Source organism: Vicugna pacos, chromosome 4, assembly GCF_048564905.1.
Source record: "Vicugna pacos chromosome 4, VicPac4, whole genome shotgun sequence".
NCBI classification, from domain to species: Eukaryota; Metazoa; Chordata; class Mammalia; order Artiodactyla; family Camelidae; genus Vicugna; species Vicugna pacos.
The window spans coordinates 58,462,449-58,489,355 of NC_132990.1; the positions used below are offsets into that span (position 1 = coordinate 58,462,449).

Below are 26,907 nucleotides of genomic sequence, written 5' to 3' on the forward strand. Positions count from 1 at the left end.
GAGTCTAGGATTGCAGGATAAAATCCAAATTCCTTTACGTGTCACTCGTGTCCCACACACGCACCATCCTGTGATCTTGCTCCTGTCAGCTCATCTCCTGCCACGTTCTTCTCTACACCCCAAGTCCTTCCCATTCTGGTGCCTTTTGCCTCTTTCTGTCCTCTGGAGCCCTCTCTCATCCCTAAACCCAGCTAAAACACCCCTTCCTCCAGGAAAATTTCCAGCCTTTAAGACCCAGATCAAAGGTCTCCTCACACCGCTAAGTAGGCTAACCCCTCTTTCTGTTCATTCCCATAGATGGGAGTTTTACTGCCTACTCCTTCACTCTGTCTTCAAGGTGCTCACACCACAGGGTAGGAAACTCTGTCATTCCATCAGGAACAATCACACCAGAGCAAGCTACTAAGGAAGTGTGGAGGTGGTGGCAACTATGCTTCCTGGGGTTGGTGAAAGTGTTGGGCAAGGTCTCAGCAGGGGAGACCATTTAGGGGAGATAGTCAGATTTTGGTGGACATTCTTGAAATGGAATCCTTTTTCTTACAGGAAACCGCATTCCTTGTAACTGTGTGAGGTTGATATTTCCCCTCAGGGGTGGGCCAGTCAAAGTTCTCCCCCCCTTCCAGGTAGGATGACTTGTTCTGGGATATGATTTAATCAGGACCAGAGTTTTCCATAGATTTCACACACGGAAACTGACAAGGGCTCTCTTTTTAAGAGTCAAACAGCGCATTATCGTGACTTTTGTGGGCCCTAAGCACTTTGGCCTTCATCTCTTCTCTATAAAAAAGTTAAAAATTCTATTTTACAACTACATTTGTATAAAAATGAATGCATTAATATCAGAGATTAAATCGTTTTCTTCAACTAATAGTTCATTTTTTTCTTCTGACTTTAAAAGAAATTAAGACATTTTTGCAGGCCCCTCAAAGTATTGTGAGCCCAAGGTGCTGCATCTACTGTGTCTTCTGGATAAGTTAGATCTGGCTATGAGGATGATAAAAGTTGAGGCTACTTATGACCATATTCTTTGGACATAAAGAAGTACCTGTGGGAAGTGGCCAATGGACAAAAGGAGACAAGATGAGCAGAGGTTAAAGCCAGGTGGAAAGACAGAAAAAATCCTAATGGTATCATTTCAGCCCCTGGTTCCAGCCATGCCTGAAGCTGGTGCCACAACTGAATTTCTAGTTATAACATCCAAACAATTCTATTTATTTATGCTTGATGTAGTTGATTATCTCCCATTTATAACCCACATGCTCTAACTCAGCGGAGGTGTGTTGTTTTGTTCCTGTTTTTTATTTGTTTCATGGAATATCTTTCAAGTGAAAAGGTGGAAATGGTGATTACAGTCCTAAGCGGTAGTATGAGCACATGAGGGATGGCTGAGAGAGCAGGAGGGCTGGAGAGGGAGGCGGGGAAAGGGTTTAAACAAAGAAGGCGGGACATGCTGGGAGTTACATTTTAGGGAGTTCAGTCTGAGGGCCATGTGGAGGACTCCTCGGTCTCTTCCTTAGGAGACTGTGATGGGGCGGGGCTGCACTAACTCAGTGCAGGGGTGAGGGGAGCAGCCCTCTGGGCTGCTTCTGAAGTGCTGCAGGCGGGGGTTGCAGGCCTGGCTTGTGGGGTGCCAGGGGAGAAGGGGGTCTCCGCTGCAGATGAAGGAGGCATTCCGGAAGAAACAGCACTGGTTGTCCCCCCATGAGCTGGGTCAGTGGTCCACCCTGGCTGCCTCCTAGGGACTCCACTCAGGACAGTCTCACACTGTGCTTGTGTGTACCAATGTGGAAGAAGGTGTGACTTTGGCTTCTGGGGTCACAGTCCAGCCTCATCTCTTCAATCAGAAACATAACCAAGGGCAACCATCCTCCTCATGGAGGCCGTCATGGTGGCAGGAAAAAGTCACCGAGTTGTTGCTGAGACACCTGGCTTCTCGTCTTAGTTCTGCCCGGCCGTGGGCAGGGAGCTTGGACAGCTGCTCTGGGCCTGTTTCCTCCCCTGTGACGTGAGACGGGTCAGGCAACTTCCGGGTGCACTTCTAGGTCTGAGAACCAGCCTTTCCCCCAACTGTGTTTCTCATACTTCCTCTGTCCCAGGCTCTGGGCTGTCTATTTTATATCAAATATCCCACTTTATAAACGTGGAGACCTCTGCTTAGTACACAAAAGGCGCTCCATAAACCTTTGATGGAAGGAAGGAAGGGGAGGAGGGAGGAAGAAAAGGAGAGAAGCAGGGAGAGAGGGAGGAAGGGTCACCGAAGGCGTGGAGCTGGGACGTGACAGCAGCTGTGTGAGCGTGGAACCAGTTGGCATTATTTTCCTGTGTCTCCAATGTGTTGAAAATAGTATCTGTCCTAAGGAGGCACCCAGACTGGGAGCTCAGAACAGCGAAAATCCCCTTTAGCCTGGGAGGCTTTACAACTGAAGGCTCACCTTCCACCCTGCCCTTCCTCCACGCGGCGGCCAGCCTGTTAAAGGCCTGAATGGGCACCATCGGGGTCTGGGCAGCGGGGACCCATCAGAGAAACAGTGAGAGGAAGAGAGTGACAGGATGGGGGTGTTCACAGGAGTCGAGAAGGGGAGAACCCAGAGGCTTGGAGGCATCAGAAAACCCTGAACTGTTTAGCCTTGAGGACCAGGTGAACGGCAAGCCGTTAATAGAGAAGAGGAGGTTGGGAGGGAGGGCTGCCTGGAAGAGGGAAAACGATGCCTGAGCTTCCGATGGGTTACACTGAATGGGAGAACGAACCCCCAAGGCAGAAGATGTCCTACAGCAGGGATCTGGTGTACATTCAGGGTTGGAGGTGGAGTCGGAAAGTTCTGAGCCAAGAATTTCTGAGGAGTGGCAACTAGACCTCGTCTCCCATGCCAACTCCAAGTGATTCTCACTCTGCTTGGAATGCAGGACGGAGAAGGATTCTGAGGTTGCGCCCAGCTCAGGAGGAAAGAGTGCGGGGTTGATAAGTGACGTCTCCCACGGACTTGGACTGAAGCAGTAGCGTCACGTACCTTCTGGTCTTTCCAAGTGAAAAGTGTATGGTGTTTTATTTCCAGGAACCCCAGAGTGAAAACTTAAACAGGGAAATAAATATGTATGCAGGGAGTGATAAATTGTATTAATAACATGTCAAATAAAATATGCATGTGTGATTTTCATTTTACAGTGACTTACGGCGAAGACTGAGAAAAAGACAAATGGCAGAAGTCAAATCAGAGAAGCTGCCTGAATCTCTCAGGGTGAGAGTCTCTAGAAGAGAAAAGGTTCCCAAGCAGGAGTGGGATGACCTGGGTGCTTTCTCACGCGCTCAGAGGACCACCTTGGAGATCCTAACCCATGGCATTGCGCAGGGTTTTGGGTCTGTTAAGGAGACTGGTCCTGGCCTCGCGGACTCTTCCCTGCAGAATTCCAGGAGGCGCTGTTCACACTGACTGTGATGTAATGGCATTTGGAGCCGTGTACCAGTCCTGTTCACAGGGACCTCCGAGAAGGTCAAGCCCACCCAGAGGGTCCAGCAGCACTCAGCGGCCCACGAGCCTCGGGGCCCAGTGGCTAAGATTCAGGAGATGAGGCCAGCTCCATGCCCACTGTCAACCGAGCCGGAGGTTCACGCGGTTTCCGGCATTCTGGAAAGGAGGTCACAAGTCCTGGTTGTCAGAGGGTGATGGAGGAGGGGTATGTAGGCTTCAGCCTCTGCTTCCACGGGCCAGCGGCAGTTGAGAAGATTCTGGTGTGGAAGAACGGGGCTGCCATGTGCCCAGCATGCACTAGGCACTTAACGTTCACCGGGTACAGTTCCCTTGCAAGGAAGCTGGTGCCCCCTCCTCCTGCTCCGGGGCTCAGTGAAGGCTCCCTGTTAGTACATGTGAAGTGAGAACTTGAACCAATCTCATTTCTTCTCTTCCTTTCTCTTGAGGGAAGCCCCTACTCCCATTCTACTTCCAACTCCAGAGACGTCAGTGTTCCTCTTGGTGGGGCCCGGGTCATATGGGATGTTCTCGACTGTATTAGGGGTGGACACAGCTCTGCAGAGCCAGGGTAGGGGGCACTCTTGCGGTCCTGCCCAATCCCAGCAGAGCCTCTCCCTTCCCTGCCTCTGGGATCCCAGCATACCAAACACATGGTACTCAATCAAAAGGTGTTGCACACTGAGCAACAGATAATTATTCAGCAGTTTATAAGTATAATATTATAACATTATAATTATTATATTATTATACTATTATTATACTAATCACTATAATCCTACTATTCAGTTTAATAGTGGTGTAATTATTCAGAATAATCCTCCAGAACCCACTGCCAGAACTATGACAGTGCAGAGCAGGGATGGGGGAGGGTCCTGAGCTAGAACACAGGACTTACAGGGTGTTCTCTCAAAAATCAGGCCAGAGGTTATCAGGGTGCTCTGAGGAGCCAATCATACACTCTGCAGCTCAGCCACGTCCTGGGTGATGTGGGCTTTTGGGAGCAGCCCTGGGGATCTAATCCTGGACAAGAAATCACAGAATTGTAGAAACAGAGTCCCTCAGAGATCATCCAGTTAGGTGGTTTTAAATCTTGGATGAATACTAAAAGCACCCGTGGAATCTCCTACGCTGCTGGTGGGATTGCAAAATGGCACAACTATTTTGGAAATCAGCCCGGCAGTTTCTCAAAAAAGGTAAAACACAGAGTTACCATATGACCCAGCAATTCCACTCTTGGGTATATACACAAGAGACATTAAAACATGTCCATACAAAGACCTATACCTGACTATTCACAGTAGTATTCATAGTAGCCAAAAGGTGGAAACAACCCAAATGTCCATCAGTGGATGAATGGATAAATAAAATAAATAAAATCCACACAATAGAATATTATTGTCATAAAATGGAATGAAATCCATGCTACAACATGAATGAATCTTGAAGACATTATACTAAGTAAAAGAAGCCAAATACAAAAGGCCACATATTGCATAATTCCATTTAAATGAAATGTTCAGAATAGGCACATACATAGAGATAGAATTTAGATTAGTGGGTACGTAGAACTGGGGAAGATGGGGGAAACAGGAAGTGACTGCTAATGGGTATGGGGTCTCTTTTAGAAGTGAAAAATTATATCTAATTCTAAAATTATATTATAAATTTAGATTGTCATGATGGTTATACAACTTTGTGAAAATGCTAAAACCATTGAATTGTACGATTCAAACTGATGAATTGTATGGCGTGTAATTTATATCTTAATAAAGCTGATTTAAAAAAGCACCAAGGGAGATTTTGAAGTTATCAGGGTATAACACTTACTCTTATGAATTACCTCATCATCTGTCTCTAAAACCAACCTGGGAAACAGTGCCCTAGTCCAACCTCTTCATTTTGCCTATGGGGAAAGGGGGGGCCCACTGGGGGAGTGAGGTGACCAGGTCACACTGTGGGTAACTGGGAGCCCAGGACACAATCCAGGACTCCCACCTCCCTGCTTGTTAACTGCCCCAAGGGCTGGCCATCTGCTACATGTCCCCATCTGCCTCGGCTTCTATTTAAGGCAGCAAATGCACTCATCGGGAAAATCCCACGACCTCCCCAGCACCCCACTGCCTGAGACGTCTTTGTGTACACACCTTGTCTTCCCAATGATACAGCCAGCTCAGGAGGAGCAGAGGCTGTCGTATCACACGTCCTTAGGTGATGGTGAGACAAATGAGTACATTTCAGGAAAAAAGAGAACTTTTCCCTCCCAACATCTACATACATCGTTCTTATTGGCCCCTCCTCAGGCTGGGTTGGGCGCCTCCCCTCTGCTACCCCTTACCTTACCTTTCCTGAGTGCTCTTAGATCCATTCCCTGCTCTCCCAAGATCTGCTCTGTTTCCAAGGAAATGCATTTCCCCGTCCTCCAGCCCTCTGGTTTCTATGGAGGTCTGGTCAGTGGGAGGCACTGACAGACAGAGACCAGAGGGTGGGAAAAGGAAGTGAGTCAAGGTATTTCTCCCTCATCTCTTTGTGCTTCAGGGGATGTTTTTGGCAGTAGCTCTGAATCCACTGGGGCTTCAGCTTCTACTAGACTGGCTTTCTGTGGCCCCAGCTCCTGGGATCCAGAACACTGTCACCTCTCTTTGTCCCTTCATCTCCAGCTCCAGGAGAGATAAGCGGGTCTTACTGTTGCTAATTTCTGGGTTGTCTCACCGCCCACTTTAGCTACTTAGTTCTTCATCCCTTGTATATCCAATTCCCTGTTTTAAATTCCCTCTGCAAAGAGTGCCTAGAGTGATTTCGGTTCTCCTGATTGCCCATGACTGATACACAATAGCTCTCTGTGTCTATTTCTGAATTCTTCATATTTTTACTATCTATTGCTAAACTAGCACCCAATTATCTTACTTTTGTTTTAACATGTTTTTAAAAAATATCTGAGAGGTCAAATCCTGTTCCCTTTCCCGTATCATTTTTCTTTTGTTTTTTCTTGGTTATTCCCATGTACTTACTCTTCCAGATTACTTTACAATTCAAGTTACTACCTAAAAAAACCTATTGGAATTCTGATCGGGAGCATTCAATATTATGGATTAATTTGGGAGAACGTATCATAAGGTACTTCTCACCATTTATTCAGTTCCTCTTAAGTGTCCTTCAGTCAGAATTTTTAACTTCTCCATAAAGGTATGGACTGTATCTTACTAACTTTATTCCCAGCTATACTTCAGTTTTGTCACAATTGAAAATGGGTTCTCCTTAATTATTCTATCTTTTTGAAATTTTTACAACTAGGCATATAAAACTACTGACTTTAGGATATTTCTGCCTCTGGTCACTTAGCTCTCGTATTAATTGGAGTTCACTTGTATTTTAAGATAATCACATGATTTTTGTTTGTTCCTTTTCAGCATTTATTCTTTGTTTTCTTGGCTCATTGCACTGGTAAGCTCTCTAGAATGATACTGAATATTAGCAGTCATCTTTGTCGTATTTCTGAAGTGTGTAGATTATTTTGCATTTCAACATTAAAGGTTGGTTTCTGACAAATTCTACTCATTAGGTTAGAGACAGTCCTTCTACTCTTAGCCTTCTAAGAATCTTGAAAGATTAGCATGACTTATTCTAAGCAACTCTACCTGGTTCCTAAATGAACACTACATCTGTTACAAAGTGCTTAAAAAGGAATCTGTTTTCAAACTTTCCTTGGTATTACCATCAAGCTTATCAGTCCAGGTTTTAGAATTCATCATTTTTTCAAGAATCTATATGATTTACCGTGTCTTACCCTGTCTATTCTTCTAGCATTTCCTCAAGACTCCATAGTTTCTCAACGCATACTGATGCTGGCCTAGCAACGACATATGCAAATTTTCTTCAAGGCCATTTTTCTGAACCTGAAGACTTCAATTAGCTGTAAAGCAGTAGAATATTTCCTGACTACTGTCTCTCATAGCTTGGACTTCAATTTCCTTCTCCTTGTTCTTTTCACCTTCTGCAGTTAGTATATTATCTGGCTTCCTTGTTAAGGAGGAAGTTGAGCTTCTCTGCTTTTGTCCTGTTAATTACACACACCATCCTCAAGAATGGCTCTGCTATTAAATTGTTCATTTTTTCTCTCCAACCAAAGCATGTATATACAGAAGTCCTTAAAAAAAAAAAAGTCTCTGCCTCTTTGTTTTTGATCACATATTCTACTTTCCTTCTCTTTAAAATACTGTTTTAAATTGTGGGCTCTGAATGCTGTCCTCTTTCAGATTATCTATGATATAGTCACAGTGCATGTAAAAAAGATTCCTTTTTAGATCTATCCTTTGATATTTTTGAAATCTAATCTTCCAAGATTAGAATACGTGGAAGATTAAACCATGAATTCCACTCATTTCGTATTAACAATTCTAAGACAACAGGGTCATTTTCTTCCAGAGATCTTGTCACTTACACGTTTCCAACCCAGTCTTCCTCGCTGACCAGAATTAACAACACAATACCAGCAGTGTTTCTTCTACTTTCCAAACAGTCAAATCATCAGCCAGGAAGGGCAGGTATCAACAAGTGCTCTACTTTTAATGGAATGCCAATGTCTGGATGGCCAAGACGTTTCCCATAGGTAATGTGCCAGTGTGAAGTCTCTTAGGGAAGCACAATGAACATCCTCTGTCCAAAGTCCTCTGGCACCTTCTCTGGGTTGCTCACTGCATCCTGAGGCGCTGCCTGTACTCAGTTACTCTTTCACCCATTCAAGGCACATGTCTTGACTTCATAGCAGGATCCTTGAGGCAGGAACAGCTTCTATGCAGCCCACACAGAAGCATGTAAATTCTCTAAACATCTTCCAGAGGAGCCTGGTTGGGGGCAAACAGGCACCTGTCTTACTTTTAGCCTAAGTGGGGACAACTCCAGATTCCTAATCAGAACAAAGGCATCAGGGAGATGCTGATAAATATCTCAGGAGAGCTGCCCAATGATAGGCCTCAGAAAGCTGCAAGTGGGCTGAACCATTTATTCTCTCAGTTGTTGGAGCAAGTGGACAGGAGTGAGGGAGCCTGGAGCCTCAAGCTGCCTTGTCTGCTTACCCCAGTGTGTTATACAACTGTATCATTTTCTAAGTGTGCCAAGGGCAAGAAAAAGTTGGGAAGTACCGTCACTAGTCCAGTAGCCTGGGACTGTGGCTCTTGTTTGGGAATCTCTTAGCAGAGTCTACTCAAGTACCATGTTACCACAGCAGATGGTGTCAGCCAAAATCATACCTCCTGACTGAGTATTAGTGCATTGATCATACTCTCTGAATACTCTCAGAGGAGGGAAAAAAAAAAAAGCTAACATTTTTGAGTGCCCAGCACTGTGCCCACTATTAATGTATTTAATCTTGCAACATTTGAAGAGGGAACAATTATTATTATCCTTATTTCACAGAGGAGGGAACAGGAAGAGAGAGACTAATTAACTTTCTTAAAGAAACACAGCTGGTAAATGGCAGAGCTGGGATTTGAACCCAGGCAACCTGACATAGAGCCCCATGCTCTTCTCTTTAGTACTAAGAGTCAGTGCTTTGCCATGTGGATGATGAAATAAGCAGTAAAGCGACGTTAAAAGAATGCTGGTTGGCACTTAGCTTTGGTTGTGTTACCGCCTAGCTATGTGACCTTAGGTAATTCATTTCACTTATCTGGGCCCCAGACATTGCATTTTTGGACAAACATTTATTAAGCATTTATATGCCAGGAATCACAGCTCAATGAAATAATTTGATCTCTGCCATGTCTGGCTGAGAGACAGAAGGTACATTTACCCATCATGGTTTCCCGGATACCTGTCACTTATTCCCATTTTAATTTAGCAGAAACTAAACAGACTGGGTTATTAGACCAACATATGGCTGCAAGTTCTTATTGAATTCAGTGCAAGCATACTGCTTGACAGTAAGTAAAGAGTATGATTGAAAAAATATACCTTTCTCGTAATAGATTTGAGAAGAAAAGAGTACCAACATCATAGAAATGTAACACATTAAGAATGTTAGGTCTATTAATTAGGGATGATCTCTTACAGTAATTTAGTGGTTTTATTATTATTTTTTAATGACTTGAGAGAAAAGATACCCCTACCTCATTTTTTCCTTGTTTGAAAAAGTCAAATTACATTTTTTTTTTCCAGTGTGGTTTAATTATATGGATTGCTAATTGGCAGAAACAAATTTCCTAATTTGTATTTCTTTTGAGACATTTTCCAAGCAATCAACTTGGAACTGTCTAATTAGTGTTAGCACAAGTGATGTCTGAATCCATAGTAGACTGGGAGCACTTTTATTTTCTTTTATATTTTTTGTTGATTTGTTTTGGGGGAGAGGTAATTAGGTATGTTTATTTATTTTAATGGAGATTCTGGGAACTGAACCCGGGACCTCGTGCATGCTAAGCCTGCACTCTACCATTGAGCTCCCCACTGGGAGCTCTTGTTTTCATTAGTTTATTTGCTACCTGAAGCCAAAAATGGTGTCTTCTTCAACATCAGTTCCACCTGGCACAGCACAGAAGTAGAGTAAATATTTGTTGAATGAATGGTGTAGTGTATTAAAATTTAATTCTCCCTTGGAAATGTATCTAGTGTCCATTCATAAAAGCTTCACTTTGATCACAGATTTCCCAGTTGTTCCTGACACGGCATTGTAGTCTCAGCAAAACTGCAGAGTGAAATATTCCACACCTCCAGGGATGATGGGAGCCTTTACAGTTCATTTGGTGGCAGCTGGGTCTCTGTCCCGTGTGGGCCATGGTGGCATATGTGTTTCCGTGTTTTGAGTCTGGAGTTTTCCTTTGGTGAAACTGCTTTCCAGTGGTTTCCGTGAATGGCTGTAACAGGTAAGCAGGCCTTGAAATTGTCTGCCAGAAAATCCATTTCACCCTGAGGTTATCCTTGCTAAGTTTTACAGTGCCTTATTCTCATCGTCTGTCTGTGAGGCAGGGCTCTACCACTTCGTGGTGAGATCTAGGATTTTAGTGATTCCAGATCAACTTCAGGATTTGAGTCCAAAGAATAAATATTTCATGAGTTCATTTCTGCATGCAAGCTCATGACTAAGAATTTATTCAATCTCTTTTCTGCCTTAAGAAAAATATCGACATAAATATCATTGTTTTGCTTTACAGCATTCACTTCTAGTACATCCAACAGTGCTTTCCCTTCTTGGCTTTTTATAGAATTTTCCTTTTTCTGCCTTTCATTTCTGCATTTCATTGCCCACTCTTTGCCTTAAATGAAGATTCCTTTCCCCCTTTTCTTCAGGTGGGTAACAGCATTAGCAGACTTGCCCCACCCACTGCTTTAAATGCATCCTCGATTAATAGTAAAGCAAAATAATTATTACCAGGAAAGCACAGCTGCTAGTGTGGAAAACAATGTCTAAAGAACCAGCTCTTTATCAACTCCGCACTTCGAAAGAGCTATGGCAGACTTGGGAGTGATCTGAGAGTGTTATTTCTCCATTCCGCAGACAACCATGCAACTCACCCAAATGAGTGACATTATTATTCATTCCAGGAAGAAGTTCAGATTAGATGAAGAAAATGCACACTCTATTCAGGGAAGGTTTTGCACATTCTTTTTTAAAAAATTATTTATTCCCTTGAAGTATGTTGATTTACAATGCTGTGTTAGTTTCAGGTGTACAGCAAAGTGATTCAGTTATACATATCTATCTATTTTATTTCAGATTCTTTTCCATTATAGGTTATTACAAGATATTTAATACAGTTCCCTGTGCTACACAGCAGGCCCTTGTTGTTTTATCTATTCTATACGTAGTAGTGTGTATATGTTAACCCCAAACTCCTAATCTATCCTAATCTACCCCTCCCCCTGAATATTCTAATTACGCAAGATCCAGTGTGAGTAGGAGCTGAACACCAGGTATGAGTTTCTGAGGAGATACTTTGGGGGGTTGATTTACTTTGGTTTTCATTCATGCTTAAAAATCTCAACTGGTCCTCTGTTTCCTAATTCTTGTCGGTTCTCCAGAAGCTTCTATTATAAACATCCTTAGTTAGCCTGGAGCCATACACTGGTCCTAATTTTAAGGGCTTATTCGCCTTTCATACAGTTACAATGTCCATTATTCAGCCATGGAATGTGGCCGGTGGAGTCGTTAGCACAGCAACACCTCTTGCTTTGGAGGTCTCGGCTGTGGAAAGTGGATGTTGAAACTATTCACTATTCAGCAGGGGATGATTAGGTAGGTTTTTGCAGGTTGCTTTTAACATGAGCCTGCAGGGATGTTCCTCTAATTATTCCAACCCTTTTTAGTGGATTGCCTAGACTATGGCAGGTATTCTGGTATTTTGAATTCTGCAGCCTTTCGCCCAATAAAACCCCTGGCGAGTTGTGGGATGCGGTTGTGATTTTAGATGCCATGTATTAGAATTTTAATTGTAACTGAATGTAAATCCGTCCGTCCCTGATCAAATGCACCAGGGAAATTCACAATGTTTGAGTGGGTATTTAAGAAGTCTGAATGGAAAGTTCTTAATGAACTCGCAATCAGGGAAGGAACCATGGATATCTGAAATCAGTTCCTTCATCCTGGCTATTTTTATATCCTGCCCCTATTCCTTTTTCACATCTCCGGGGCATGCATGGTATCACGCTGTTATCTGAACTTCCGGAAAGAGGCTTTCATAAAATGTCTGGTAAAGATTGACTCTTCCCAGTCTTTCCTTTCTTAACTATTAAGAAGGCTAAGATGATGGATTTTACTTCATCAGTCTGAGTCTGAACTTTATTAGAATATGACTCAGGATTAGGGGTTCCAGATGTTTCACAGTAAACAAGTAACAAATGGTGTTCAAAACGATGAAAAGGCGTGCAACCTTACCTAGAAATGCAATTGAAACAGAAATTCTGGTTTTTACCCACCAGACTAACAGGGTCTTAAAAAGTTAGCTAAGGCTAGGAGCTTGCTTCCTGTGGGATCACAGAGGTCCTGTCAAATCGCTGTTGTGTGTGTAGTGGGGAGAGGCGTGATCAGACAGAATATCTCTGGAGGGAAATTTCATTTGGCAATATCCAAGTTAAATATGCACGTTCCTTTTGACCCAGCATCTTTACTGGTAAGGAAAGTAGTCTACAGATAGATTTGCTCAAGGGCACAAACAAAATGTACACGGACGGCAGCAGAATCATTTTAGAGATGCAAGGCAGTCTCTACGTCCATCAATATAGACTGATTAAATAAATACATGCGTGTTCATACATAGAATAGCTCTAGATTGACAAGAAGAAATGCTAACAACGTTTGCCTCTGGGGAGAACGAGGGAATAAGAAGGCGGAAAGGCAAAGTAACCTTTAGAGAGTTTTGTTAGAGCTTTCACCATTGTCTGTATTATCTTCTAAAAAAGTTAAAAAGCACAGCAGTTCCCTTCACTACTAACTTTCTACTTAGTCTCCAAATAATGAAAAGCCTCCTCTGCTTTGTGTAAGATGAAATTTCAAGTTGGGACAAGTTGGGAACTGAGCAGATGCTCTGTTTCAATTCTCCAAACTTCTGAGTCCAGAACGTCCCAGCAGAATGGATTCTCTGTGGTCCCACCAATTCCCTCCTCTAGGCCCATTCTGCTGTTTGCAAATCGGAAAGCACTGTCCACAACTGGCTCGGACAGTTATTTCCTAGTATTCTCAGACAGAAATATCATTTCTCTTTCCTTTTTTTCCCTCTCAAAAGAGCCCCATGATGTTTCCACTCTTCATTTGTTCAAGTTTCAGAGCTGTGTCTTTATGTATTGTGTTAACTCTCCTCTATCTGATCTCTCTTTTGGAACGAAGCACCCCTTTCTAAACTTAGACCATACTTCTCAACACATCAGTCTAGGAGATACACCATCCCTTGAGCTAGACTTTGAATTTCCTTGTCCTGTTTCTCACCACATGGACTGCTAAGGCCTTAAATCACAAAACCACTAAAAAGTGCTACCAGCCAGCATCAAACATTGTGCAAAGCACCCTACACACACAATGCCACTTAATTCTCACAATGGCGAGCTATTGTTAAATTTCATTCTGGGATGAGGCTAATGAGGCACAGAGAAGTTAAGAAACTGGCCAAAGGCCACATGGCTAGTAAGGGGCAAAGCTGGGGTTCAAACTGTGTGAGATTCCAAAGCATGGCCACTTTTCACCTAGCCTGAGAACTGTGGGGCTCTGGCCCCAACAAATTCATGACTTCAACCCTGGATTCTGCAGTCTTCTCTCTCATCAGCTTGTGATACCCTGGTGTTTTGCTTCTGCCGACTTCCACCTGTTACCCACCAGGGGCTCTCATCTTGGCACGGGTCCTTAGGTTGGGTGTGCCACGTCCTCTCCACCTCCAGTATCTGGAATTCACTAGCCTCTTGCTTCTGCAGGAGGGCCCAACAGTGACATAAGACTTGGTCTGACAGACCTAGGGGAGGGAGGTTATGAAGAGATTGAAGCCATGTAAAGAACCATTAGATTCTCATATTCTTCTGCTTCACCGTGAGCCCGAGGAAATGCCAAACTGTGCCGAGTGGACAGACGTAGTTGCTTGTTATGCTGTATCCATCCACGGACTTTTGAACATCATGCCTCCTTAAAAAGAAAAGTGTTGGCCTCTAATTCGTAAAAACTGAGCCACTAAAATAAGGGCAAATATAATTAGAGAGGAAGCCATGGTTTTCCAAAAAGCGTGTGAGGTTTTATGCCCGCCCACCTCTGACTCTCCTGTGGTGACTAGTCAAACGAAGGTTCTTAGGTCTCAGCCTCACCACTTCAACAGACTGGCAATCTCTATTTTTAACTAGCTGTCCAAGCGATTCTTTGGCTCCCTAATTTGGGGAGAAACGGGCCTTTTTACAGGATTATTGAGGATTTCTTAAGCCGAGTCTCAGCTGAATGTCAATTTCATGTTTCACCTTTTCGATACTCCCGGGGCTTCTTAAAATGTGCCACCTTTCACGTGCAAAGGGATTTTCCTTTCTTTAGCTGCAGTTTGCTTTTTCTCTACTCTGCCCTCTTTGACCTTACCTAGGCATTTGTCTGTCGTCTCCCGTAGCGAAATGGAAGCAAATCATCCTAGGCCTATTCAGGGTATTTACCTGGTACTTTGGGGAGACTCGGTCAGTCAGTCGGGGAATGGACTTAGAGCCAAGTTTGGGAAATATCGATCCAAAGGGATCGATATGGCTGCTCAGAGAGCTCTTTGATGAGCTTAGAACTTTAAGACTAGTTAAAAGCTGGAAAGCAAGGGCAACAAAAAGGATCTATCATTAATTTTGTTCAGAGAAGGACCCAGGAGGCTGGAGTCATTGACCTGGAAGGATGGTGGGATATTAAGAGACAAGAAAAACAAAGAGACTCCCGCACTGTCCCTATTCCTTCATCTTCGCCATTAAGGAGAACCATTTTCAGCGGAGGTGGCAGACCGGGAAATGAAACAGGCAAGTGGGTTTTAAAGGCCAACATAATTACCTAACATGATTTTAAGACTTCCAGTCCATGTGAATTACATCGATCTGAGGACAGTTGATTCAGGGTTGGATATTCTGAGGGATCACAGAGGAGCAATGGATGATACCAGACCAAAAAGCAACAGAGTTTCAAAAATGCAAAAAGCTAATTCTGTTAGTTTATGGAGTACTGAGTTTGGTTTTGCCTGCAGGTAATATTCCAGAAGAAGCAACTCGTTTGTGAGCTCTGGGGAAGGAAGAAGTTCATCAACTCAAACGAGTGGTTTGCTAAGAAGAAAACAAGGCTCAGTCTCTGATCCTTTAAAAGGGGGCTGTTGGTGCATGAACACCTGCATGGACAGGGCTACCAGGCTGCTGGAGGAGGGGCTGGGGTGGGGGGACTGGTCGGGGGATCGGGGTGGGGGAGGGGAGGAACAAGGTTATCAGCACACTCGTGATGGTGTGAACAAGGGTACAGGCCACTGGTGTGGAGCAGGGATGGACAGTCACTTCGCAGCTGGTGGTGACGGGTGGCTTTCTGGTAACTCTGGATTTCAGTGAACTCTTCAGCCCTAATCTAGTAACAGTTTCCTGGAGATGCGGATCCACAGGGTCCCAAAGGGTGGAATAATTAGCGGCGAGAGGCCTTAAAGCACAGGTGTGGAGAACACTGACTTCGGAATCAGAATTCTGAGGGACCGTGTGCAAGCTGCTTGATTAGACCCTAAGCCTGAGCTGCTTCAGGTGCAAAAAGAGTACCACTCACAGCACAGAGCGGTCAGGAAGCTCCAGCGAAGAGACGTGTGCAGAGTTCAGAGCACACGTCTGGCTAGGGGCCCCTGCACGTTACTGTGGATCGATGTCAAGCACCCAAGGTTTCCAGTATCACACGGCTGGCCTGTCCTCCGCCCTGCTCAACATTATAGCACTGCCTCCAATAAGAACATCGAAGGCGCAGTGACCAATATTCATATGAAGCAGCTGAATCCAGAACATGTGTGGCGGTCAATGTCCTGCTCAAATGATGACGACGCCCCCGGCTGGATACGGTTGTTTAGATGCCTTCAGACCACCTCAGAAGTGACGTCTTCCTGCCTGTTACCTGCTTAGTCGTCTCCTTTAGAACGAACGCAGAACAATTCATTTGCTGAACAGACATTCATTGAGCGCCTGCTATTCATCAGGCGCCAGGGAACAAAGGAGAGTGTGACATAAGGCTCAGACTTGGAGCACACAGGCTCCAAGATGCAATGAGCAAGGGCAGCAGTGTTAACACATAGTAGTGTTAAAACAAAGTAGTGTGTGCATCGTTGACATACACGCGTGCTGGAAGGTAGTGGTGGAACAGGGCACAGAAACTAACCCAGTTTGCAGAGATGGCTGGGGGGTAGTCAGAGTGTCCCTGGAAGATGACAGCCCGTGACCAAGCAGAGGGTTAAGGGAAGAGCAGGAGTTGGGCAAAGAGGATGGGAGGGACAGCAATCCCGGCAGAAGGAAGGGTATTTGCAAAGGCACAGATGGGAGCAACAGCAGGGTGTGGTGAATGCCAGGAACTACAAGCAGTTTGATGTTGTGGGAGTTTAAACAGGAGGGTGAGAGATAGTGGGGAGAAATATGCTAGCTAGAGCAACAGCACAGGAGTAGACGGCGGGGGGAATTCCGAAGAAGGCCTTGGGCTTCATCCTCTGGGGGATGGAGAACCCTGGCAGCATCATGCGATGACACAGTCAGATGGTATATCAGAAAGATCACTCCAGTGACTGTGAGGAGAATGAGTCGTCAGGAGACTGGAGTCAGGGAGACCAGTAAGAGCACCGCCCAGCCAGAGAGAAGACAGCACAAGGTCAGTGTGGATCTGGAGAGAGGAAAGGTGAAGTACAAACGCTAAGGAGGCAGGCTGAACAGACCGGGGAGCTGCCTGGATGTGGGTGGTAGAAGGCAGAAGAGTTGTGGATGGTGTATATATTCTTACCACGGGGAGAAAGAAGAGAATTCAGGCTCAGTCTGCTTTGGTTTGGTTTGGTTTTGCTTTTTCAGAAGAAGAGAATGAATTTCTTTTTTTGACATGCGAAGTTTGGGGTATACGTGGATATACAAGTTGAAATGACAGTCTCAAAACTCACAGGGGTCGTCTGAGTTAGAGCTCATGGCTTCAGGGTGAGCAGTGCTTATAAAATCAAGATGGGATGAGAAAAGCAGGGAGACGGCAGTGAGAGAGAAAAGCAGTCGGCAGAGGAAGGGCCGCTGGAAAACACTCACGTTTGACAGGGAGACAGAAGCAGAGGCTGTTCCAAAGACAGAAGGAAAAGTCCAAGGGCTAGAGAATCAGAGCTCACAGGAAGCAAGGGGTTAGTTTTAAGCAGCTGTGAGTGAGTGATCACCACTGTCAGATGCCGCAGAGAAAGGTCCACTAAGTTGAGGAAAGTGGGCACTTGCTTCAACAATCAGGAGGACGTATGTATGCGTACTGGTTGGACTTCTTTGCTGCAGACAACTGAATACACTCAAGTTACTTTAACCAGGAAGGTATTTATTAGAGAGTATGAGGACAAACACCCACTCTCATCATTGGACTGTTACAGCGCAAATCCCACTGCCACCTGTGACAAGGTGCTAGATGCTTCAGCAGAGCTGCCCCAGATGAAGAAACGCCTCGGCCACTGTGCCTACAAAAAGAGCCACTTTTCCTGAGAGCAACCTCACCCTGAAGGCATCTGCTCCACGCCACCTGACTGACTGCTCACCTTCAGACTTCCAAAGGGGACTTCTGTCCCATCACCTACGTCATCCACAAATGATACTTCTGTGCAGCGTAAAATGAGGAAGGAGTCAAAAGAAAAAAAAAAGCAAGAACAATCTTTATTCCTCGGAAATGCATTTGTAAAAATGTCTCAGTAAGATTAAACGATTCAGAACACATTTATTTGTATGCAGCACATACACTGAGGATCAAAACATCTGCTAAAGTAAAATACACCTGGAAACAAATATCTGCGGGAGCGTTTCTAGGTGATCGACTCCACTGTGCAGGGTGTGCAGCTGACTCTCTCCTGGATGGATGTTTGTCGTAACCGAAGAAGATCAGATTTCAGCAAGAAACCATCTCAAGGGATGGCATCAACTCTTTTTTTTTTTTAAGGCTTAGAAGGGCCAAATTGCACATATAAAAATGGCACAAGAATTGATTTCATGAAAATACTAAGGAAGGTATCTCAGGCCCACCTATCAAGAGGGAAGAAAAAAGGGTCTTACTCGTGGGCTTAAAATGGGGGGGAAATAAATATTCTGGGTAAGAGTTCCGCCCTAAAAGACAACATAATGATTTCTGGCTCTACAAAAAAAGACTGTGCAACACCCATGTTACCCTATTCTACAGAATGCTTTGGCACAACTTCATTAAAACTGTATATGCTTTAATTTGAGCCATAAATGCGTCTCGGATCGCATGTTATTTTTGTTACAAGAATGAAGTCTAGGATAAAAACCAACCCTCAAATTAAATTCCGACAGCCTGTATTCGTAATTACGTCTTCTGAAACCATGCAAGTTATTAGCAGCACCAATCATTAAGGCAGGAAAAAATTATTCTTGTACTTGAGCAGCAACTTCTATCAAAACGGACGTTAGGCGATTTCTGCTCAGTAAAACTGCTAAAATTCCAAACGGCTAAATTGCTTTAAGATACGAAATTCAAAGTCTCCCGGTACTTACATAACATCTAACACGTTATACACTTTATTCAGCTTCTGAAAGAGGTAACCTTCTGCTGGAGAAGGTCTGAATGTTATGTCCTCAGCCTAAGAATATTAAATGCTAACGAATCACACAGTTTTGGAGCCAGAGAGGACCTGGTGATCATTTAGCCCAAACTGCTTTCTTCAGACGGGGAAGATGAGGCCAACACAGGGGAAACGCTTGTCCAACGTCACACGATGGCAGAGGCTGGACCCCAGTGACCTCAATTCCCACCACTGTACTATCGGGTACTGTCTACAGAGCTATCTTCTGAAGTTTTCCTGGTTTTATTTGGTCTCATTCATTCAATAACAAAGAAATATCAGGTACACAGCAATACGATAAAAAGAGACTTATACTCCAATTTTAAAATCAGAATATCAAAACGATTCCTGAGCCTTTAACTACCTTCATTTTATTGAGAATGCAGTCAACAGTAAATTATGACTACCCACTGCGGTTATTTTCAAATATGTACACGGACACTGAAAACACCTTTCAGAACCGTTTCTTAAAGACACTCTTACAGACACATCCATGTGATGCCGAGACACTCTGCATGGAATGTAATGGAAGTACGATGGTGAGTGGAGGTAAGATGCTTCAGGCTCTCAAAGCGCAGTCATGAGTTTGTCTCGATACATCACACTCTGCATTCCTCCTAAGTTCTTCTGGTTCTGGACGTGGACATGATCGAAATGGCTGTCATCCCCGCTGGCCGGCGCTTTCCAATGCGGCCTGTCATCCTGAAAGGATGGCCTGTTCCGTTTGCAGAGTGAACGGTTAGTGGGGGAATGGAAGACAATTCAGACAACTCAGGGAGGTGAGTGAAGCAACACAAGCACGGAGGGAACGGGCAGAAAACCATGAGCCACGTAAACGGGGACAGCTTTCAAGCAGAAATGAATGGATTTCCTAAAGGATTTTTAAAATTCAGATGCAGGTCCTCTGTCAACTTCCAAGCTGAGAAAAGCTCTGCCTGTGTCTATTCCATCATCCCTCAAAGGGTGTCTGATGATCAAGTCAGCCTGGGGAAAGCTAGCTGACGGTGAAAAAGGTTCCCTTTCTACAGAACTTCTCAGGGCTGTTGCTGTGTGAACATATACCGTGAATGCCGTGAATGCCTTACACAGCATTTTGCAAAAGTGTTGGACTAAATAGTTCTCTTCTGGAGAGCCTGATAAAACACAATATGCTAGGTGGGCCCCCACCCCCAGAGATTCTGATCCAGTAGGTCTGGGGTGGGGCTGGGACTGCATTAACAAGCTCCCAGGTGCCAATGACGCAGCCAGGCAGCGGGGCCACCTGCGAGCAGCACTGGTCCAGCCTGCCGAGCATTCCCGTGGGGAAGCGCCGGGCTAGGTCTGCCTCGCGATGAAACAGATGTAAAACAGGCAAAAATAACTGCTACATTTTGTAAAAATGAGGTTAATTTAAAAAGCCTTTATGTGAATCTCTTCTGGGTCTCATGACTGGAAAAGAAAGGGCCTTTGAAATACGGAAAGGAAACATTTAGAAGTATTAACTTGACTAGTCTAACTTGCTGCAAAAAAGTCACACGAATGTCAAATGCCTAGGATCAACTGCACTGTTGTCCCACGGGGGCCCCAGCAAACCTCGTGTGAACTATCAAGAGCGAACTGCTCTCGCTTGCCTTGTTCTAAATGGGTTTATTTCCATCACTTCATTCACTGCACTTTCTCAGGGAGTCAGACTAGCAATCTCAACGAGAAATAACTTTATGCAAACTGAATTCACCAACTATGTTCCTGAAAGAGCTTCACACATAAACACCAATTAAGACTGATCTGAAATTCAAATCTTAAAAGGAACGTTTGCCTTTACAAAGCTGGCATGAAAAAAACTCTCAAGTCTAACCATAAAAGCACCGAGAAGGTGCCAGTTTACTCAGGAGGGCTGCAGTAAGTTAGGGCAGAGGTGGTTAAGCACAGCCTTCAGCCTAAATCCCACTGACAGTCTGTTTTTTTGTAAATGAGTTTCACGGGAACACAACCACACCCATGACTTCTGTATTGTCTGTGGCTGCTACAGTGGCAGAGGTGAGCAGCTGTGCCAGACACCACAAAGCTGAAAATACTATCTGGCCCTTTACAGAAAAAAGTTTACTGACCCCTAGGTTTAGAAAAAGCTCCATCGACATAGAAAGCAACCTCCCACCCCATCTCTGAAAAAAAAAAAAAAGTCTTTTCTAAAAAACCCACAACAAAAATTCCCAAGCTTTGGTCACATTTTTAGTAAATGAATTCTCAGGATAGGAAAATGTTACTTAGAAATTTTAAGTAACATTTCAAACATAAAAACCAAACCCAAAATATCTGAGGTCAGTCAGAATGACCAAAAAACCAAACATCCTCATCACCCAGTTCATTTTTATTCCATAAAGCATAACTTCAGTAAGTTACAGCTGGCTTTTTTGGCTTTGCAAATTATTAATCTCTGTCAGGACAAGGCAATTCTTTAAACAGTTGTTTCTGACGCCGAATTTCAATTCAGAACTAAGCAGAAAAGGAGAGCTTGAGAAAGGACAGCTCCGCGAGCCCAAGCACTTACCTTATGTTTGGAGAGTGAGGATGCCACCGGGGCTGGCCAGGGTGGAGATTGGGATGATACTGAGGCTAGAAATAAAATACCAAACTCGATTATTCGATGACCTTTGGATTTCAATTGTCTTCACTGGCTGTGGACGGAGAGGCTCTCACTGAACACCGGCCTGGGGAAGCCAACACTTCCCAGGATATCACATTGCCCCCGTGACAAAGGCTGGGGGGCTGCCCTCGGAAGAAGGGGGGAAGCATGTGCCTTGAAAGGGTCCCCAGAGTGCCCGGCCAGACCCGTATTCACCTCTCCCAGGGGAACCGACGGAAGGTGCCAGAGAGATGGGAAGAAGGGAGGTAATTTATTCTTCAGAAACAATTTTTGTCATCGCTGAAAATGATGACATCTGTGCATAAACAGCTATACCTGCCAACAGACGAGAACTGAACGGGGAACACCAAGGCTGCAGGACGGTGGGAGAGCTCTTTCCTTCTCCTATGTTTAAGCCATAAAATCATTTTCTAAAATGTGATCCAAAGCAAAACACGTCCCCCCTCAAAACAAACAAACAAAACCTCAAACCACCCAGAGCGCTACTATCCTGATAAAACAGAAGGAAGGATGTAATTCGTCAATTTTTAGGTGAGAAAGTGGATCCGGACCGGTAACTCACAAAACGGCCAAGGGTGAAACCAAGTCGGACATGGGTGGGGAGCAGGCTGCCGATCCACTTCTGGCCTGCAGAGGGCAGCAGCCCTAGAACTGCCAGAAGCCCGGGGCCTTCTCTAGGCTCAACTTTCTCTAAGGGGCAAATTAGGCTCTCCTGACATTTAAGTCACTACAGTCTTGCCACCGTTATTCTTTAAATTATTTCTTCTCCCTCCCTCTGTTTTGATTAATAAGCAGAAGCTCATTCTCTATTATGAAAAATTCTCAGCAACTCTGTCCGGTTTCCGTGGACCTGAGCTTCCCTCCTTGCCTTTTCTGCACTCCAGTGGCCCCTCTCCTTCAAGGATGCCCGCCAGCAAGTCCGCCGCCCCCAGAGGACACCCTGCAGGAAAGGGGCACCTGCAGCAAACATCTCTGGACTCTCCCAGAAACAGGCTCTTCACATTTCTCTCTCAGGGGGTACAGAAACCCAGAGAGTTGACAGATGACTCGCCCAAAGCTGAACTGTTCTAGGTGTTTTGGTCACACGGCCACGCCCCAAATGAGGGTCCACCAACTGGGTCTTCAACAAAAGAGAATAACCTAGCATAGAAATGGGCCTTCTATTCTACAGTCCTTGTCATCAAACACAACCAGATCAGATGCACTGGAGAGAGGTGGACACCTTATTCATAAAGACCTGCACATTCCAGAACCTTCCTTGGTCTCCTCAGGTAATTTATTCACTTTCTCAAGCTGTCAAGGAGTATTTTTCAATGTTAACCCCCGGGGTTCTTAACCAGGGTAGTTACGCCCCCCTGGGGACAACTGGAAATAGGTAGGTACAATTCTGCTTGTCACAATGCCTGGAGGGTTACTTGTAACTCTGGGGCAGAGAAGAGGGAAGCTAAACCTCCTGTAACTGTAGGGACAGCCCCAAATCATGAAGAAGTGCCCCTTCCCAAAGGCCAGTAGCGCTCTCACAGAAAACACAGCCACCCCATCCTCTGCAGCTGGCCAAGCTTGCTGAGCTCAGAGTGACATCAGTGCTACAATACTGTCTTCCCTGAAACCTTTCTCAGCACTCAGATGCGTATCAGGCCAATGCTCAGGATGTTCCCTTCCCGGTCAATTTACTCCCAAACCTTGACAGAGCAACACGGCTCCTCTAAGACTGGCAAAGAGCAGGGGACCAGGGGTTGCCAAGGATGTTAAGAGAAGGACAACACCCAGGTGACAGCTTTCGCGGATTTGACTTCAATGAACAGAGGCATCAGGGTTCACCCTGAGCAGAGAGCGCACCTGCAGGGCTGGAAGGGTGATGTCAGGGGAAGGGGCAGCACTGAGCTGGGAATGTTTTGTTTTGTTTTTATTTTTTTCTCCCCTTTAAGCACTAATCACCCATCAACAACATTCCAGCCACTTACACTTAAAATTCCTCAAAGTCAAAAAAAAAAAAGAAGAAAAAGAAAAAACATCTGTGACTAACACAACTCAAGAACCCAAAGAAGGCGAGGAGACTGGGAAACCGAGCCGTTACCTTACCAGGTGCAAAGCATCTTTTACACATTATGCCCTACAACGCGGAAGTCACGTCCAGGTTCTGCACACTGGGAGTAAGAGTTCACATACAGAAGATCACAAAATCCTCCTGAAACATAATCTGGAGTCCTCATAAAGAGAACGTACATTGGGGTCCCTCCCCATCTAAGGAATTCGCATCTCCAGTAACAGAAGATCCAGAAGACATAAGAATAAGGCTCCAAAGTGAACTCGTCATGGAGTAGTGTCATTACTTGTGACATTCAGAACCGGACTGGTGACAGGGCACAGAAACCTGGGAGAGGAGTGTCCCCTGGACAGTCACACCCACCCAGGACAAAAAAGCTGGCCCCAACTTAGGGGTTCCTCAGACACGAATTCTGCCTCTAAGAACATGACAACCCAGGAAGCCAAGGACACATCACCAATCCAGGGCCCCCGCCCGGCTGCTCATCAGAACCACCTTAGAGGCACTGAAGCCCTCCGATACCCAGATCCCATCCACCCTTGAGTTTCTGATTCAATCAGTTCAGGCTGAGGCCCAAGTACTGGTTATTTTCTTAAAACCTGCCTGATGGTTTTAATGTGCAGCTGGTTTGAGAACCACTGGTGCCAGTGATTTCCAATCAAGACGGTCAGAGAAGGCTCTGTGGAGGGGACGGCTTCCAGGCATAGGCAAAGGAGCAGTGGGAAAACATTATGAGGCCACAGTGATGTGATTCTCTAAGAAATGAACATATGATGTGTGATGAGGCGTGGGGACAATAAACACAGGAAGGTTAAGTCGGAGCTAGGGAGTAGAAGGCTGTGGACGACCAGCGAGAGCTACCCACGGGCTGTGTATGTGTGTGTGCACGTGTGTGTGTCTGTGTCTGTCGGGGGGCGAGGCAGGGGGCTGACCGGCCATCCTGTGAAAGGGCAGGACACCAGCCACGGAAACCTCTCTGCTCCTTCCGCAGGCAACAGGCCCAGCACGATGCTTGACAAAGTAGGTTCTAGAAACCACTGCTCCACTAAAGCTGGTGGATACACCACCAAAAGAAAGTGGCGGGGAGGCTAGCTTTTTTTTTTTTTATCGTAGGGAGGTTGTCCAATAGTCAAATGATTTGGGGAAATGCTGGATTTAAACAAACAAACAAAAAATGTCTTCCTTGAAGGATTTCTCGGTATTTGACATGCCAGTGGGCACCGTAAGATCCAAGAAGGGAATGAAGCATTTCCCAAACAGGTGACCAAGACAACCTTTCCTGGAGGCGCATCTCCAGAGACTCATGTTCCCTAGGCCTTGAACACACTTGGACAAAAAAAAAAAAGGCCTCACTTGAGTGCTCCCGAGAGGCTGTGTCTGACCACCCAGGAACTTAGAACATATGTCCCCGCTGCCTGCCAGGGGACAAGGTTAAGAAAACCAGGCAGTGCCAATGACTAGGAGGAAGCAGGGGTCAGGGGAGAAGGCTCTCACTGTTTTCTCAAAAAAACCATGTACTGTTGTTATTTCTTCAAACTGTGATTATAAGCATAATGACTGCTCAGGGTGGAAAATGTAGACACTTTAAGAAGCATGACATGAAAACCTTTCAAAGCAATAGCTCACCTGGTAATTATGGACTTCAGGATTTGTTTTAGAGCTAAAAAGAGAAAAGAAAGATTGTAATGTAACAGGTTGTAAAGTGGTGTTATTACTGATTTATTTAACAATCGTAAAATAATCCTAGGAGCTTGCTACTCTGTTAGCAACTTTTATGAATACCCTTCTTGGTTACTGGCAGCTTAAATGAACATATAAGAAACAGCAGCTCTCATTCGTCACATTAGAGCTCACAAACAGAAACATGCAGGTAATATTTCAGAATCCTATTTCTGATGTGAGGTTTTGGTGGTGAAAAAGAGGTCATTTCAGTTGGGTAAACCAAGTAACTTTTGCCCCCCATTCCAGGCCTGCTCTGGCATCGCTGGGTGGCCCACAATACCAGGCAGCTCCAGGATTGCCCAGAGCTCTCTCCAGCTAAAGGGAGAGCCACCAGTCCCTTCCGAGCACCCGCCACGATGGGTCCCACTGCTCTCAACAACACTGCCATCATCTGGCCACCACCCTGGAATGCTCACTCCATATGAGGTTCTGTTCTGGGAGCTTCACATGTGTTATTATTTCATCCATGCAACAAGGCTATAAGGTCAATAAACATCACCACCTCATTACATAGATAAAGGAATGACTGCCTAACAGAGAATTTAGGACACTTGCTGGCTAGTCCACGGCAGCAACGAGGCCGGACCCAACACCTGCACAACCCCAAGGCCTGTATTCTTACTGCTAAGCCAAGCTGGCTCTCTGAGGGCCTGAGGATGGAACCTGACATATAACTGCTTTTGTGAAAAGTACGAGTGGAGAAGGTTGGTGCAAAACAACGTACAAGCTTGGCATCTGCCAGAAAAACCACAAACCAACCTGGCACGATCATCGGGCTATGCTGCTGGGGCGGCGTGTTCAAAATCAAGGTTTACCGCTTCCCCAACAATGAGAGGTTAACATGCCATGGTTTTCAATCCTGCTTGGGGCCTAAGGAGCTCTGTGTTCCAGTTTTCAGAGAGGGCCAGCTCTGGGCCACATTCACCCCCGGCCGCAGCATTTCAGCAGGAGGGCTGTTTTCAGCAATGTGCTTTTTCTGGCATCATCTCTTCAGCCCAGAGCACAATTTCATCCCTGGCTCCCACAGCAATCCTACCCACCCCAGGATCCCACAGGCTGTGAAGAGCAATCGAACAGCTGCGAACAGTGGTTATTAGCTCATTTGTTCCTAAAGGGTGTATTTACTGGGGTTGGGTGGTTTTTTTTTTTTTTTTTGGTGGAGTTTGTTTTTTTTGTTGTTTCTTTTAGTTTGTTTTGGTTCCCAATATATATAATCTCCACTAGGTGCTAAGAGGAAAATGTAATCTTATTAGGGAAAAACAATCACTTCCTCAGAGAGCAAAGGAAAGAAATATTGTCATTCACAAGCCCCTGAGAATTAAAAGCAAGACATGCCGACGGGCAGAGAGAGCTGAAGATACTTTTAGCATACCACCCACCACAGGGATCCTGGAAACAGGGGCCCTTGTGGGCCTAAACTTAACCCATGGAGGAACCTTGCAACCTCCTCCCATCCTCGGGGGGCCAGGTGTGATGCACAGCAGTTCAACAGGACCCTTGGGACCTTTATGAGATGCTGAGAACTGAACCCAGACCCCCAGCCAAATGGCACAGCAGGTAGCATGTTGAACCAGACACACGAGTTTCCCGCTGTGTGATACAAGGGGCCCGCTATGTTCTCCAGGACCTTGGGGGTCTTTGGAGGTGTCCTGGGGCTACCTGGTGGGGCGGGAGCATTGAGCAGGTGCCAGCCCCACCCTCCCCTCCCTGCTCCACGTCATCCAGCAGCCCCACTTCTGTTCTCTGTGTTGGGCTTCCATGTCCGGTTTCTTTGTGTGTGTGTGTGGGAGGGGGGTAGAATCAGAGGCTAAAAAA

At 45.2% G+C, this 26,907-nt stretch overlaps 1 protein-coding gene across 2 annotated transcripts in view; it reads right to left on the minus strand.

The window, feature by feature from the left end:
* EPB41L4B (erythrocyte membrane protein band 4.1 like 4B) overlaps positions 1-26,907 on the minus strand; it is a 123,020-nt gene that overhangs the window by 34,525 nt on the left and 61,588 nt on the right. The window contains exons 14-16 of one of the 2 annotated variants that reach the window (XM_072959880.1): positions 24,997-25,030; positions 21,228-21,292; positions 17,431-19,415 (exon numbers count right to left, since the gene is read on the minus strand). In XM_072959880.1, coding sequence (XP_072815981.1) covers positions 19,268-19,415; positions 21,228-21,292; positions 24,997-25,030 — 247 coding nt within the window. In that variant the 3' untranslated portion in view covers positions 17,431-19,267. Of the gene's footprint in view, positions 1-17,430; positions 19,416-21,227; positions 21,293-24,996; positions 25,031-26,907 lie in introns of those variants that run through there. The other variant, XM_072959881.1, reaches the window with a different exon arrangement.